A 13438-nucleotide genomic window follows, 5' to 3' on the forward strand; every position below is an offset into this window, starting at 1 on the left:
AGGCGCGGCTTACGTACTCGTCCAATGATAGATGATCCCACGACAATCCTTGAGAGAGGCGTGTTAGCCGAGTTCAGCAGCCCAGGGTAAACCTGGAGTCCCAGGTAGTCGCAAGTATCCGCCGTCATGTAGGCGCATCTGTAAAACAGCGTCGTTATTCACCTTGGTCCGCTTTCCAGGAACACCTCCGGGAATCGATCAGATGATTAAGCCGATATAGATTATAGATACCAGGTCCAACGCGGACCGGCACACACCAATTCTTTCTTTCTTTCATCCACCACCTCTACATCGTCTATCGTCATGGCTACGTAAGTATTTTCGCCCTCTCACTATCTCTCCGCTCACCAACTGTTCTCGATGACACTATCCAGCGGAGATATTGGCCTGATCGGTCTTGCTGTTATGGTAAACCTCGCTTTTCCGTTGTCTCCCCTCATCCTCAAAATGTGTAGGGTCAAAACCTGATCCTGAACATGAACGACAAAGGTTTCACCGTCGTTGCATACAACCGCACCGTCAGCAAGGTTGACCACTTCCTTGCCAACGAAGCCAAAGGTAATCAATCACATATTTAGTTCAGGAGGTTTCGGTTTTATCTAAATCTCTTCCGATAAGGCACGAAGATCCAAGGTGCCCACTCGATCCAGGAACTCGCCTCCAAACTTAAGCGTCCCCGCAAGATCGTTCTTCTTGTGAAGGCCGGGTCTGCCGTCGATGATTTCATCGCTCAATTGGTTCCTCACCTTGAACAAGGCGATATTATCATTGATGGCGGCAACTCCCACTATCCTGATTCTATCCGACGCGCCAAAGAGCTCGAGGCTAAAGGTCTCCTCTTCGTTGGCTCTGGTGTTTCCGGCGGTGAAGAAGGTGCTCGTCATGGCCCCTCGCTCATGCCTGGCGGCTCTCCTGCTGCTTGGCCGGCAATCAAAGAGATCTTCCAAAAGACCTCAGCCCAAGTCAATGGCGACCCTTGCTGCGACTGGGTCGGCGAGACTGGCTCTGGTCACTACGTCAAGATGGTCCACAACGGTAAGTCAGAGTTCCAGCCTCAGTAGCCTTTGTGTAAACATCCTTTCAGGCATTGAATATGGTGACATGCAGCTCATTGCCGAGGCTTATGATATCTTGAAACGTGGAATGGGCCTTTCAGAAGATGAGATTGCGGACATATTCTTGCGATGGAACAAGGGTGTCCTTGACTCTTTCCTGATTGAGATCACTGCCAATATTCTCAAATTCAAAGATGATGATGGTGAACCCGTCCTTGCTAAGATCTTGGATAAAGCCGGCCAGAAAGGGACAGGTAAATGGACAGCTATAGCTGCTCTAGATTCGGGTACCGCAGGTGGGATTTTGAATTTCCATTTTCTCGTCACCTATTGACGGAAGCAGTCACATTAATTGGCGAGGCCGTGTTTGCTCGCTGTCTTTCCGCTATTAAAGATGAGCGTATGCGCGCTAGCAAAGTTATTGCCGGTCCACAGAAAGAACCATTCAAGGGCGATAAGAAACAGTTTATTGATGATTTAGAACAAGCTCTTTATGCCTCTAAGATTATCTCGTACACCCAAGGCTTTATGCTCATGCGTGAAACCGCTCAAGAGGTATGTCTTGTCTGGCATTTGTAAGAACCATGCTGATCATGTTTCAGATGGGCTGGAATCTGAACTATGCTGGTATTGCGAAGATGTGGCGTGGTGGCTGCATCATTAAGGCGAGTATGACTTGCAAGCTTCTGGTCACGCACTGACTGATCTTGAACTCGAAGAGTGTTTTCCTGGGTGACATCACAGCTGCTTACCAAAAGAACCCGAAACTCGAGTCACTCCTGTTTGATGATTTCTTCAAGAAAGGTAGATATATCCTGAGCGAAGCCTTTCACTACATTGACTCGATTTAGCTGTCAGCACCGCCCAGCCGGGTTGGAGGCGTATCAACGCACAAGCCACCCTTTGGGGTATCCCCACTCCAGCTTTCAGCACCGCTCTTGCATTCTTCGATGGTTATAGGAGTGAAATACTCCCGGCCAACATAATTCAAGCTCAGGTAATTCTCTCAGATCTCTCCTATGACGAGGTTGCTCACGGTCCTAGCGCGACTATTTCGGTGCGCATACCTTCCGAGTTCTTCCTGGCAAGGAGAATGAGAGGTTCAAAGCCGGAGAGGACATCCGTAAGTTATTTCTTTATTCGTTGCAGGACGCACGAATTCGAATGAACGTTGCACAGATGTTAACTGGACCGGACGTGGTGGCAACGTCTCCGCCTCTACTTACAGCACGTAAACATGTCTGCAGAATGCAAGGCTTTTTTAACTTTTTTGTAAAATATGCTGTAGAAATGAAAATTATAGATCATTACTTTCCCGATTTGGGAAGGCATCGTAGATTATTTTCAACTCAACACTGATTTTTCTCCGTTATCATGTGCGGCATCTGTGTGTCCGTCTGGCGCCCGGGAAATTCATCGTCAGAAACATTCCAGTCGACCCACGCAATTGCAGGGCTCAGAGCTCGCAACGCGTCGCGTGGTATATTCATCTAATATATTTCGAAGTAAACGAGGCTCAACTTTGGGAGGACCTGATAATCAGAATATCGTTCGCATCGAATGCCCGTCTTCATCCTCTACCCGCAATCCTGGGCAAAGTGGAAGTCTGACACTTGAGTGTTATGCGTCCGAGCTGCAGTTGCGGGGAAGCATGGCGGTAGTACAGCCTCACATACAAAACGAGACGGTTTTTTGTTGGAATGGGGAGGAAAGTGCGCTTGGACTTTAATCAATCAACATATATTGACACTTCTATAGGTCTTCAATGGAGCTGAGGTTGGCAAATTTCGCCATCTATTATCGATGTTCGTTTTGAAACGTCTTCAAAACAGGTAACGAGCGACGAGAATGATGGATCGAAGCTCTTCCAAAAAATTTGCGGAGCCGATTCTGGCGACGACATCGTTACAATCTTAGGATGTCTTGAAGGGCCGTACGTATCCATTCTCCTACTTCTCACAACAGCCTGCAGCTTATGATGGTTGTTTACGTTTAGTTATGCCTTTTCTTTTTATCATGTATGTCGATCACATTATCAACGAATACTACACTGACAGAGAAATGAAGGCAACTTCTCAATCGCTTTACTTTGGTCGTGATCCCCTTGGTCGGAGATCTTTGCTTGTGCATTGGCCTACTGCTCACCAACCGTGCTTCGTTCTATCCTCGGTATCGGACGGGGTAGACGATTTCCTCTTTGAAGAGGTTGACACGAAATCAATATTCTGTATACGGTTCGCAGATATCGCCACAGATGAGCGCGTGGGTTTTTTTCATACGATCCCCCCATGATTAACGCTGACCAGTACGAAGGCTTTTTTAAGTCTCAAAGATCGCGTCCGCAGTGTCTCACGGATACCATTTCCATCCGCTTCCGGTTTACCATACGCAAGTCTGCTTCACTATCCGGAGACTTCACCTAATTCTACAATGCAGGCTGTTCCTGGCCGAGTCAATCAGGATGTTCCTGAAGCCAATTTGCCTCAAATCCACGACCTAGACACGATACCAAGCTACCTGCAGGCTCCTGTAGATCGACTAATAAGTAAGTTAGATGAAAGTGTCCGACTCCGAGTTCAAAATATCCCTCAGAGGAGGTCTGTAAACCTGACATACCTTCCACGTCCAAGGGCCTGACTATCATCTAGCCCAGGAAAAGCAAGATTGGCCATCCTTTTCAGCGGTGGAATAGATTCAACTGCACTCTGCTATTTCGCCGACCGGTACTGCATTGTACTCGATGTTTACCCAAGCTTGAACTGATCATAATTGTCAGTCATTTACCAAAGGACGAGGCCATAGATCTGCTCAATGTTGCTTTTGAGAATCCTCGCAAAGTTAGGCTACAATTGGAAGGCGATCCTAATGCTCTACCAAAACATTTAAAATGCGAGCGTAAGAAACAGATGTCGAATAGCATAAGCACGCAAACGCATACGTCTTATATGGTTCCTGACCGCATCTCCGGTTTGGAGGAATTGGAGGAACTTAGGCTGGTTTGTCCAGGGAGAACCTGGAATTTTGTGGGCGTCGTATCCTAATCCGAAGCTGATGACTGATTTATGTGCCAGGTTGAAATCGATGTACCATATGAGGTATGTTTTATTTCCGTCTGAAGCTGCCTTCCTTTCGAACCTTGCGCTATAGGAAACTCAGGAAGCGAAAGCTGTGGTTCAGTCGACCATGTTTCCAAGCCGGACGGTCATGGATTTCGTAGGTTTCTCATACCTGAATGCATCTGAGGCTAATTTCCACTCTAGAGTCTCGCTCTGGCGTTGTGGTTCGCTTCCAGGGGTTCGGGTATCACGAGAAGTTCACCGGGATCAAATCCACAGCCTTACAATAGTGATGCTCTGGTGCTGCTCAATGGCCTTGGTTCCGATGAACTCATGGGAGGTTATGGAAGACATCGCTCTGCTTTTAACTCCGGGGGCTGGCCGGCGGTTGTTGAAGAGGTGTGGTGCCAGAGTATACAAGGAAATATCCATAATGCTGATCAGCTTTAGTTGCAACTTGAGATTGATCGCATACCCACAAGAAATCTTGGGAGAGACGACCGCATTATATCTTCACATGGAAAAGAGACAAGGCATCCATTCCTTTCCCTTGATGTAGTCTCTTTCCTTGCAGATTTACCTGTGCACCACAAGATGGATCCCAGACTGGCGATTGGACTTGGGGACAAGATGCTACTGCGGCTGGCAATGAGAACAGTCGGCTTGAGGCTGGCTAGTTCGCGGAAAAAGAGGGCTATGCAGTTTGGGAGCCACTCTGCAAGGATGGAAGGAGAGCGAAGGGGTGATATTCCCTTAGAGTAGCGAGCAATAATAATATCGTGTTTATTTCTGGATTTCTGTGCATCATTGCCGTGCCGAGGCCGAATGGCGCGTTGGTGTTTGTTTGGTTCTGGGTTCTTACTTTCCTAGCCGACTTTCACCCATCACTACCATGGCTTTTGCAACTCAAGCTAGCAGACTAATAGGTCGGTGTTCTAGTGATATGTATTAACTATTCTTGCTCACATAAACTCAGTACCTCTGGGGATTGCTGCTGCCGTTGTACAAGCAAGTCTTTATGATGTTCCGGGAGGCTACCGTGCAGTTATGTTCGATCGTTTCGCCGGTGTGAAGAGCCAGGTATTTTTCCGCTGAAAATGTTGCTACTTCTAACATACTGACTGCAAGGCTTAGGCAACGGGAGAAGGTACACATCTTCTCGTCCCCTGGTTACAACGCGCTATTCTCTATGACTGTCGTATTAAGCCTCGAGTAAGTGGGTTTTCCATTTTGAGGTCTTGAAAGCGTTTACAGTATTCGTAGAATATTTCTACTACCACTGGATCCAAAGACCTGCAAATGGTGTCCATCACCTTGCGTGTTCTGTCAAGGCCCGACGTTGAGCATCTTTCCAAAATTTACCAAAGTCTCGGCATGGATTATGACGAGAGGGTATTACCTTCTATCGGTAACGAAGTCTTGAAGAGCATTGTTGCCCAGTTTGATGCTGCCGAGCTTATTACGCAGCGTGAAGTGGTGAGTAGAGTCACTTTTCGTGTCGTCCATAACTCGGTTGATGTTATAATCAGGTTTCTTCTCGTATTCGTGCCGACCTTCTGCAACGTGCTGGAGAGTTCAACATCAAGTTGGAGGACGTCTCCATAACTCACCTTACGTTCGGCAAGGTTTGTCCTACATGACTTGGCCGACGTACTTTGGGACTAACACAAGGTCTAGGAATTTACTCAAGCCGTTGAGGCCAAACAAATTGCACAACAAGGTAAACAGACTCGGTCGACTGCACGTTACAGAAGCTCAAAAGATATTGATAGATGCCGAACGTGCCAAATTTATCGTTGAAAAGGTAAGTCAGAGGACTAGATTCCGAGCGTGCACTTATCCGCTGTTAAATAGGCGGAACAAGAACGCCAGGCGGCTGTTATTCGTGCGGAGGGAGAAGCCGAAGCTGCATCGACGATATCGCGTGCACTCGACAAGGCTGGGGACGCCTTTGTAGCCCTGAGGAAGATCGAGGCGAGCAAGGCGATTGTACAGTCGCTGGCAAACAACCCGAACGTGACATATATACCGAGCAGTGGTGGTGGTGTGTTATTGAATGTACCTACGAATAAATAAAGAACCGGATAGTACCGCCGGGCCATTTGATTTGAACCAGTTGAGGTTATGTGATTTGATAATTCCCACGGCAGTTAGGCCTTGCTTTGCTTTCGACTACCATCGTCTGTCTCTCTCAGTATCTTCTCTTTTTCTTTTTCCTCTCTCCTCTCGTCTATTTCCTCTCCTCTGACGGACTTGTCTATCCTATACTGTCTCCTGTTTCCCTGTCTTTCGTGCGCATTCCCGTTCGCGCTCGTCACGCCCGCTGATCTTGTCTCAGGTCTCATTTCTTTCATCTTTCTGAATCATGAATCCAATGGGTATGGGAGGACCAGCGGAGGCGCCGGTAGGTCATTTACGACTTTTTACTTTTGCGTCCCACCTGATCACTTTCCGTCGTTTTTATCACGCATATCATTCGTTTTTAGCGACGCGCCCACCTCTATGTCGGAAATTTGAGTCCCCGTGTCACAGAGTACATGCTGACGGAAATTTTTGCTGTCGCTGGACCTGTGCAGCATGTCAAAATAATTCCTGACCGTAACTATCAGCATGGAGGCCTCAATTACGGTTTCGTGGAATACATGGACATGCGTTCTGCCGAAACCGCACTTCAAACCCTCAACGGTCGCAAAATCTTTGACACTGAAATCCGAGTCAACTGGGCTTATCAGGGTCAACAAAATAAAGAGGACACTTCTGGACATTACCACGTCTTCGTTGGTGATCTCAGTCCCGAAGTCAACGACGACGTTCTTGCCAAGGCCTTTAGCGCCTTCGGAACCCTGTCTGACGCAAGAGTTATGTGGGACATGAACTCTGGAAAGTCTCGTGGATACGGTTTTCTTGCCTTTCGTGACAAGACAGATGCCGAACAAGCCATTGCGACCATGAATGGCGAATGGCTTGGGTCTCGTGCTATTCGCGTCAACTGGGCCAATCAGAAAACTCAGGGTGGCGCTCCAGCTGTACAGCAGTCCCCTCGCCCTGCTGGCAGCACCGGCGGAGCACCCGCCCCTATCAATTTTCAAGGCGGGCCGCTTTCTTATGAATCCGTTGTCCAACAAACACCCGCCTACAACACGACCGTTTATGTTGGCAACCTTGTGCCTTACTGTACCCAGGCAGACTTGATTCCGTTGTTCCAGTCTATCGGCTACCTCTCAGAAATTCGCATGCAAGCTGACCGTGGTTTTGCGTTTGTCAAGCTGGATACGCATGAACATGCTGCCATGGCTATTGTACAGCTACAAGGACAAATGGTTCATGGAAGGCCCATCAAATGCAGTTGGGGAAAGGATCGTGCTGATGGCACTGCGGCAGCACAGCCCGCTGCGATGAGTCCCACCACTACGGCAACTCCCTACGCCAGTATGGTAAGAAGTCGATCCCCTTGACGATGTCGATGTTTCATCACTCTTCCCATTAGCCGATGTATGGAATGCCTCAGCCAAACACCTACGGTCAATATGGGTTTGGTGCTTATCCGGGTTTCCCGGGTCAAGCTGCTGGGCAGCCAGGTGCACCTGGTGCTACTTCGCCTGGGATGCCGCAGCCAGCGGCTGGGGGTGCAAATATAGGATTGACCGGGGCTCCCCAGCAAGGAGTTGCCGATCCTAATGCGGCTGCTGCTGGTCAAGCTGGTCAAGCCCAATGGGGTGGCGCTGATCCCAATTCTTATTATTCTAACTATTGGGGTGGTAAGTGATTATTGGCATTGTCAAGCAGGAATGCTGAACGTGGCGCCTAGGTTATTACGGTCAACAAGCAGCTGGCCAACAGGGTGCAGCTGATGCTTCTATGCCTGGCCAAGCGTAAATATCTTTCTGCTGAGTCGCCTCCATCGTCCTTTATATCAGCTCCCGCCAGTCATTCTTTTGCATCGTCTTGTTCTGCTGAATAGTGATATGAAATTGACCCGTTCCATAGTCCATCGACGTAAGAAATATGCTTTGTAGCAAAGCGCAACCGTTTTTACCACCGTTTTTGAAACTCTTTCTTTCCCATTTTTTTGTCTCGTTTGCAAACCTTTTGTTACTATGTATCTCTCTGTTTTCGAGTACGTTTACTTTTATCAAATTTTGAACGCAGCGGCTTCGTTGATGCCATGAGTGGTCTCGAACATTAAAGGTACATAATATATGTGATATTAGAGGGTATATAGGCGGATGTGACGGGGATTCCAGGATTAAGAGGAGCTAGATTTTTCAATCATCTACGATTAACCATTCGGATTCAGATTCAGTGTCTTCAGTGTCGGAGATCGAGAGCCATCCTGGTTCTCCGACGTCTGGTGGTTGGTCTTGGGCTCCCCTTTTCCCAAGCTTGAAGGGGGTTCATCGGGACCATCGGTGCCATTTCGAGTCGCTGAGGTTTGGTGTTTGGAGCGCATGTCCTCGTAGAAAGCATTTGCTTCGTTCATCTTATTAGCCTCTGCCTGCTTGGCATCCAGCCATCGTTGTAGAAGCTTCGCATTGTCCTTGAGTAAAGTCTGATTGCGATCCTCAATCTGGCCGAGCTCTAATTGGAGGGTGCTGATTTCATCGTGCAGGATCTGGTAGGGTAGGTTCAGTAAGCGGCGTGCCAAGGCAGGTCAATGAGGGGAAGCGCACTTGTACTGTTCGGTCCTTCTCCTGCATCAGCTCGGCGTGCTGGTCTACTTTGCGTCTCAGGACTGCGAGCTCATCCTTTGTTTTCCTCAGGTTCTCGGTGTCTAATCGTGCGAGTTCCTCCTTTTCTCGCAAGGTTTCATTCATGGCTAGCAGGCGCTGAGCATTCTGGCCTTGGGTTTTGTATACCGTCGCGAGTTCATCGCGCAGGGAGGATATCTGCGACTCTAGAGACGCGAGGTAGGCTGCCCTGATAGGATTTCTGGTAGCTTGTGAATGGGATAATCCGAGTGAGTAGAGGAGAGACGCACTCCTCTGACGACGCCGGGGCGGAGACTGCGGAAGAACCCTGGCCAGATTTTACGGAGCCGACTGCTCTGAGGAGGGTGGCATTGCGTTCCTTGAGCAGCTTTGTCTGTTGTGCGAGACGGCGATCTGGAGAACATTAGAGCGGGAGGGGGAAAGGGGAGAAGGACGGACACTGCTCGATGACGGAGGAGAAGGAGGACTCGGTCGCGTCGCGCTCGATGAGGCGGAGGCGGAGGAGTTCTTGCCATGAAGGTTCAGCCATCGCGACCAGTGCGAGCCTGATCCACTCCACGCCAACGCCTCAATGCGGAGTTTCAATTCTCCCTTCCCTCTCTCCGCTACCATGGGTCGTGTCCTCTTGAAGGTGCCGAGCCTCCTCTCTCCGTCCGCCCAGTGCTTATCTTTCCTCAGGTTATCATTCTTGGCGACAGCGGGTCCGTACCCACCCTTTGCGCTCATCCTCCGTATAACATTTCTTCTCTAGTGTCGGCAAAACCTCTCTCATGAACCAGTATGTGAACAAGCGCTTCAGCAACCAGTACAAGGCCACTATTGGTGCGGATTTGTGCGCCTTTCTTCTTCACTTTTCAGTCGTCGCTCGCACTCACTTTCCGACGCAACAGTCTGACCAAGGAGGTCATCGTTGACGATCGACTAGTCACTATGCAGGTACGATCACCGGTGAACGGGCCAGACCATCACTGATGCCTCATGGTAGCTCTGGGATACTGCTGGTCAAGAACGTTTCCAATCTCTGGGTGTTGCATTCTACCGTGGGGCTGACTGCTGTGTTCTCGTCTACGATGTGAACAGTGCGAAATCGTTCGAGACCCTCGACAGCTGGCGTGATGAATTCCTAATCCAAGCGAGTCCCCATGATCCGGAAAACTTCCCTTTTGTAGTGTTGGGCAACAAGATAGACGTCGAAGAAGGAAAGCGCCAAGTAAGTTTCTTTCCCTTCCCCACCCGTCTTATCTTTTGCCCACAAGTGCTGCAGGTCACCCAGAAGCGCGCAATGACCTGGTGCCAGTCGAAAGGCAACATCCCTTACTTCGAGACTTCCGCCAAAGAAGCCATTAATGTGGAACAAGCGTTCCAGACCGTAGCGAAGAACGCTCTACAGCAGGAAGCCGAAGAGCAGCTGTACGTTATTAATTGGGCTCTTTCTGTCGAGCAGCTTTGTCTGAAATATGACCCATAGATATGTCGACTACCCAGATCCCATCCAGCTCGACTCTGAGAGTTCGCAGAACTACGGGTGTAGTTGTTGAATGCTTCGAAGCTGGTTCTGTCCGTACCACCCAGGACTTTTGGTTCCCTATATTCGCCATAATGTCCTATTTTGTCACGCCTTACGATCTAATTTCCTGTCGCATACCGTTATGAGTTTTGCATCTGTCTTGAACAGCACTTGATGACATGCCTGTACCTTTTTGTTCAGCACGCGTTAATTATTCAATACATATCTAGTGACATCAGAACAAGTTTCACACATGGGTTAATAGCATCAACCTTGTCTCAGTGTTGCATCAGCCACGTCCATTAGAGTCATGGGTCGAGTATGCTTGAAGGTCAGTCTCAATTTCCCCATGTAGCTGCAGCTCACGTTGGTCAAGGTCGTCATCCTGGGTGATAGTGGGTGAGTACTCCCGTAACATGAAAACGCTCCTATTCATGCCGAAACATTAGGGTTGGGAAAACATCTTTGATGAACCAGTATGTGAACAAGAGATTCAACACTCAATATAAGGCGACTATTGGTGCGGACTTGTGAGTCAACCTTAGGGATTGAACCAAAACAGGACATGAGCCCGATCCTTCATACAGCCTTACAAAGGAAGTGGTGGTAGATGACAAGGCTGCGACTATGCAAGTACGTTTCTTTGTTATTTTTGTAGGACATGGCATCAATCTCTTTGCTTCAGCTATGGGATACCGCTGGACAAGAACGTTTCCAATCTTTGGGGGTCGCGTTCTACCGCGGGGCTGACTGTTGCGTCCTGGTATATGACGTGAACAACACCAAGTCATTCGATGCTCTGGATAGCTGGAGGGATGAGTTTCTGATTCAAGCAAGCCCCCAAGATCCAGACAATTTCCCATTTGTGCTACTAGGCAATAAGATTGACGTGGAAGAAGGAAATAGGCCAGTACGTATATTTCGGAGTCACGAGGAATGGAAGCACAATTAAGGCAACTCTCCTTAGGTTTCGCAGAAGCGTGCCATGGCATGGTGCCAATCCAAAGGCAACATACCGTATTTTGAAACATCCGCCAAAGATGCGATCAACGTCGAACAAGCGTTTGTTACTGTAGCTAAGATCGGGCTGCAACAAGACGCGGAACTTACGTTAGTAATATCCGTAAAGCTAGTCTTTAGGCTCTCGTTCACTGTTTGTTTCTCCCCTGCAGGCCTGAGGAATTCAGTGAATGCATACCCCTTCGACTTGACACACCCCAGGACTCCAGCTCATGTACATGCTAAGTACGGCGTAGCGTACGCTTTAGGTATATCTGGTATATATTCTGTCATCTCTTCCTATAGTAATACTATTGCAATGATGTATTCCAGTATGCTGTATGTATTACTTGGTAGCTGGGGCGTGAGAACGACGCGTATCATTGTCCCAAAATAACATAGCCCACCCCTTTTTAAACCACCGTCAACCAACTGATACCCATTCCTCTTTCTTCTTCCTCCGCGTATTCTTCCAGCTTTTTGAATCTCAGAAGACAGCCCCGTCGCATCCCACGAGCATGGGCTCAAGGCGGAAGTCCAAGAAGCGCAAGATAGAAACCGCTGAAACCTCAGATGAGGACGCAGGCATCTATACAGTCGGTACGACTTTCTGACGAGGCATTGGATTGTAAACGTGATTGTACTTTGCATATAGAACTCATCATCAAAGCTCGTGTACCCAGTGGCGCGCTTCAGAAGAAGACAGGACGACAATGGGTAATGTTGTGTCACTATTTGTCTCGCCCTTCTTACTCATGTAATCTTAACAGGAATACTACGTGAAGGTGAGGAAAACCTCTTTCAAATGAGATTCAACATGCGCTTAATATTGTCTATCAGTGGGCTGGATACGATTCCGATGCTAATACGTGAGGACGTGATTTCGTCGGCTGTATATTCACTGATATACGTATCAGTTGGGAGCCTGCCCAGAATCTCGAACAATGTGATCGCCTTGTCGAAAGCTTTTGGGATGATATCGGCCGCGATAACGAGGACCATCCAGAAGGAACCGAGTGCGCCCCAAGTAGCAAATGGATCGGTGAGTACAGTACTCCTCCCCTCGAGTTTCTTACCTTACATGGTGTTGTCACGGAAGCAACGGAGAAGAAACGGTTTTGGCATAATTTACAGCCTCACGAAAGAACAAAATATGAACAGAAGGAAGCCGAACGTTGTGCACAAGTAGGTTACCACTGAATATACATTAGTGACCCGATATACTGACGTCATTTACGATAGACTCAACAACGCAAAGCTTTCGAGGCTGCTGGGACTGTACCTCACTTTTCCAGCTCCGAGGCCACTGAATCTGCTCCGCCACAGCCTAAACCAAAGAAGAAAAAACACAAGGTTTTATATATCCTGATTTTTGTGGAATGCTCGAGTTAATAACTCGGTTACAGAGGCCTAAACTTGAAATACAAGATCCCGACACCAGTGATGTACCGCTTGCTTTGCACCAGAAGTCAAAGTTTAAGAAGAAAAGGGTCAGTCTAATATTAGCGTCACCAAGAGACGAGGTCAGATTTCCCCTTCTTTCAGAAGTCAGATACTCATGGTCAATTACATAGACCCCCGGGAAAGTTGGCAAAACGAGGCTGAAATCAACCGATGTTTCCACTCCCGTTGCATCCGATCATGAATTAGTGCGGCATAAGGAACAATTGGTAGCATCCCCACCGCCAGCCAAGGTCAAATGCCCGAATCTTTTTGTTTTTCGATACTTATAAACTATTATCAGGGAAAAGAAAGGGCCGTAGAAGAAGTTCGCCCAGATTCTCCGTCATCCTTATTTTCTGTGGATTCATCTGAAGAAATCATCATACCTGCACCAGAACACAGATCATCTTTCTTGACCTCCTCGTCCAAAGCGGGCAGTGCGAAACCCAGTCCGACTATTCTACCGAAGATACCGCGTCGTTTTACTAGCACTCGCGATACTCTCATCGAATCGCCCGTAATGCCAACCAATGCTCCTTCGGGTATCACGGCCAACGTTCCTTCAGGAATCTCAACGAAACAAAGGCTAGCACAAATGGCTTTAGCCCCAGTCAATCCCAAGGAACCTAATAGACCAATGCCTTCAAGAATCTCTACGAATTCACTCGG

The 13438-nt window shown here is 48.3% G+C and overlaps 7 protein-coding genes across 7 annotated transcripts; 6 read left to right on the plus strand and 1 right to left on the minus strand.

The window, feature by feature from the left end:
- Nucleotides 1-84: 84 nt before the first annotated feature.
- AGABI2DRAFT_189765 (6-phosphogluconate dehydrogenase) lies at nt 85-2389 on the plus strand. Its single transcript, XM_006454447.1, has 11 exons — nt 85-311; nt 375-408; nt 456-558; nt 619-1035; nt 1085-1351; nt 1399-1610; nt 1658-1720; nt 1775-1859; nt 1907-2052; nt 2100-2178; nt 2235-2389. Exons 1-11 carry the CDS (start codon nt 304-306, stop codon nt 2288-2290), a joined length of 1470 nt encoding a protein of 489 aa, XP_006454510.1. The 5' UTR covers nt 85-303; the 3' UTR covers nt 2291-2389.
- A 317-nt stretch (nt 2390-2706) lies between these two features.
- AGABI2DRAFT_147869 (hypothetical protein) lies at nt 2707-4873 on the plus strand (the record flags this gene model as incomplete). Its single annotated transcript, XM_006454448.1, has 12 exons — nt 2707-2742; nt 2814-2831; nt 2888-2988; nt 3052-3073; nt 3123-3317; nt 3468-3652; nt 3704-3778; nt 3832-4078; nt 4127-4150; nt 4203-4268; nt 4316-4510; nt 4562-4873. 12 exons carry the CDS (start codon nt 2707-2709, stop codon nt 4871-4873), a joined length of 1476 nt encoding a protein of 491 aa, XP_006454511.1.
- A 107-nt stretch (nt 4874-4980) lies between these two features.
- Nucleotides 4981-6234, plus strand: AGABI2DRAFT_189769 (hypothetical protein). Its single transcript, XM_006454449.1, has 8 exons — nt 4981-5037; nt 5088-5191; nt 5246-5323; nt 5375-5587; nt 5641-5736; nt 5789-5831; nt 5884-5915; nt 5966-6234. Exons 1-8 carry the CDS (start codon nt 5004-5006, stop codon nt 6185-6187), a joined length of 822 nt encoding a protein of 273 aa, XP_006454512.1. The 5' UTR covers nt 4981-5003; the 3' UTR covers nt 6188-6234.
- A 33-nt stretch (nt 6235-6267) lies between these two features.
- Nucleotides 6268-8132, plus strand: AGABI2DRAFT_189771 (hypothetical protein). The gene is made up of 5 exons (XM_006454450.1): nt 6268-6402; nt 6450-6515; nt 6598-7545; nt 7599-7867; nt 7919-8132. The coding sequence occupies exons 2-5, from the start codon at nt 6477-6479 to the stop codon at nt 8070-8072; spliced, it is 1410 nt and encodes a 469-aa protein (XP_006454513.1). The 5' UTR covers nt 6268-6402; nt 6450-6476; the 3' UTR covers nt 8073-8132.
- A 258-nt stretch (nt 8133-8390) lies between these two features.
- AGABI2DRAFT_114265 (hypothetical protein) lies at nt 8391-9349 on the minus strand (the record flags this gene model as incomplete). The annotated part of the gene is made up of 4 exons (XM_006454451.1): nt 8391-8723; nt 8782-9040; nt 9090-9213; nt 9259-9349. 4 exons carry the CDS (start codon nt 9347-9349, stop codon nt 8391-8393), a joined length of 807 nt encoding a protein of 268 aa, XP_006454514.1.
- A 63-nt stretch (nt 9350-9412) lies between these two features.
- On the plus strand, nt 9413-10566 carry AGABI2DRAFT_133199 (hypothetical protein). Its single transcript, XM_006454452.1, has 7 exons — nt 9413-9451; nt 9499-9521; nt 9572-9652; nt 9711-9756; nt 9806-10030; nt 10085-10230; nt 10289-10566. The coding sequence occupies exons 1-7, from the start codon at nt 9431-9433 to the stop codon at nt 10356-10358; spliced, it is 612 nt and encodes a 203-aa protein (XP_006454515.1). The 5' UTR covers nt 9413-9430; the 3' UTR covers nt 10359-10566.
- Nucleotides 10567-10588: 22 nt separating this feature from the next.
- Nucleotides 10589-11714, plus strand: AGABI2DRAFT_189775 (hypothetical protein). The gene is given in 8 exon segments (XM_006454453.1): nt 10589-10658; nt 10704-10726; nt 10777-10857; nt 10915-10960; nt 11013-11237; nt 11295-11437; nt 11500-11661; nt 11674-11714. 7 exon segments carry the CDS (start codon nt 10638-10640, stop codon nt 11570-11572), a joined length of 612 nt encoding a protein of 203 aa, XP_006454516.1. The 5' UTR covers nt 10589-10637; the 3' UTR covers nt 11573-11661; nt 11674-11714.
- The last annotated feature ends 1724 nt before the right edge of the window (nt 11715-13438 follow it).

Source organism: Agaricus bisporus, assembly GCF_000300575.1.
Source record: "Agaricus bisporus var. bisporus H97 unplaced genomic scaffold AGABI2scaffold_1, whole genome shotgun sequence".
In the NCBI taxonomy this organism is placed as follows: Eukaryota; Fungi; Basidiomycota; class Agaricomycetes; order Agaricales; family Agaricaceae; genus Agaricus; species Agaricus bisporus.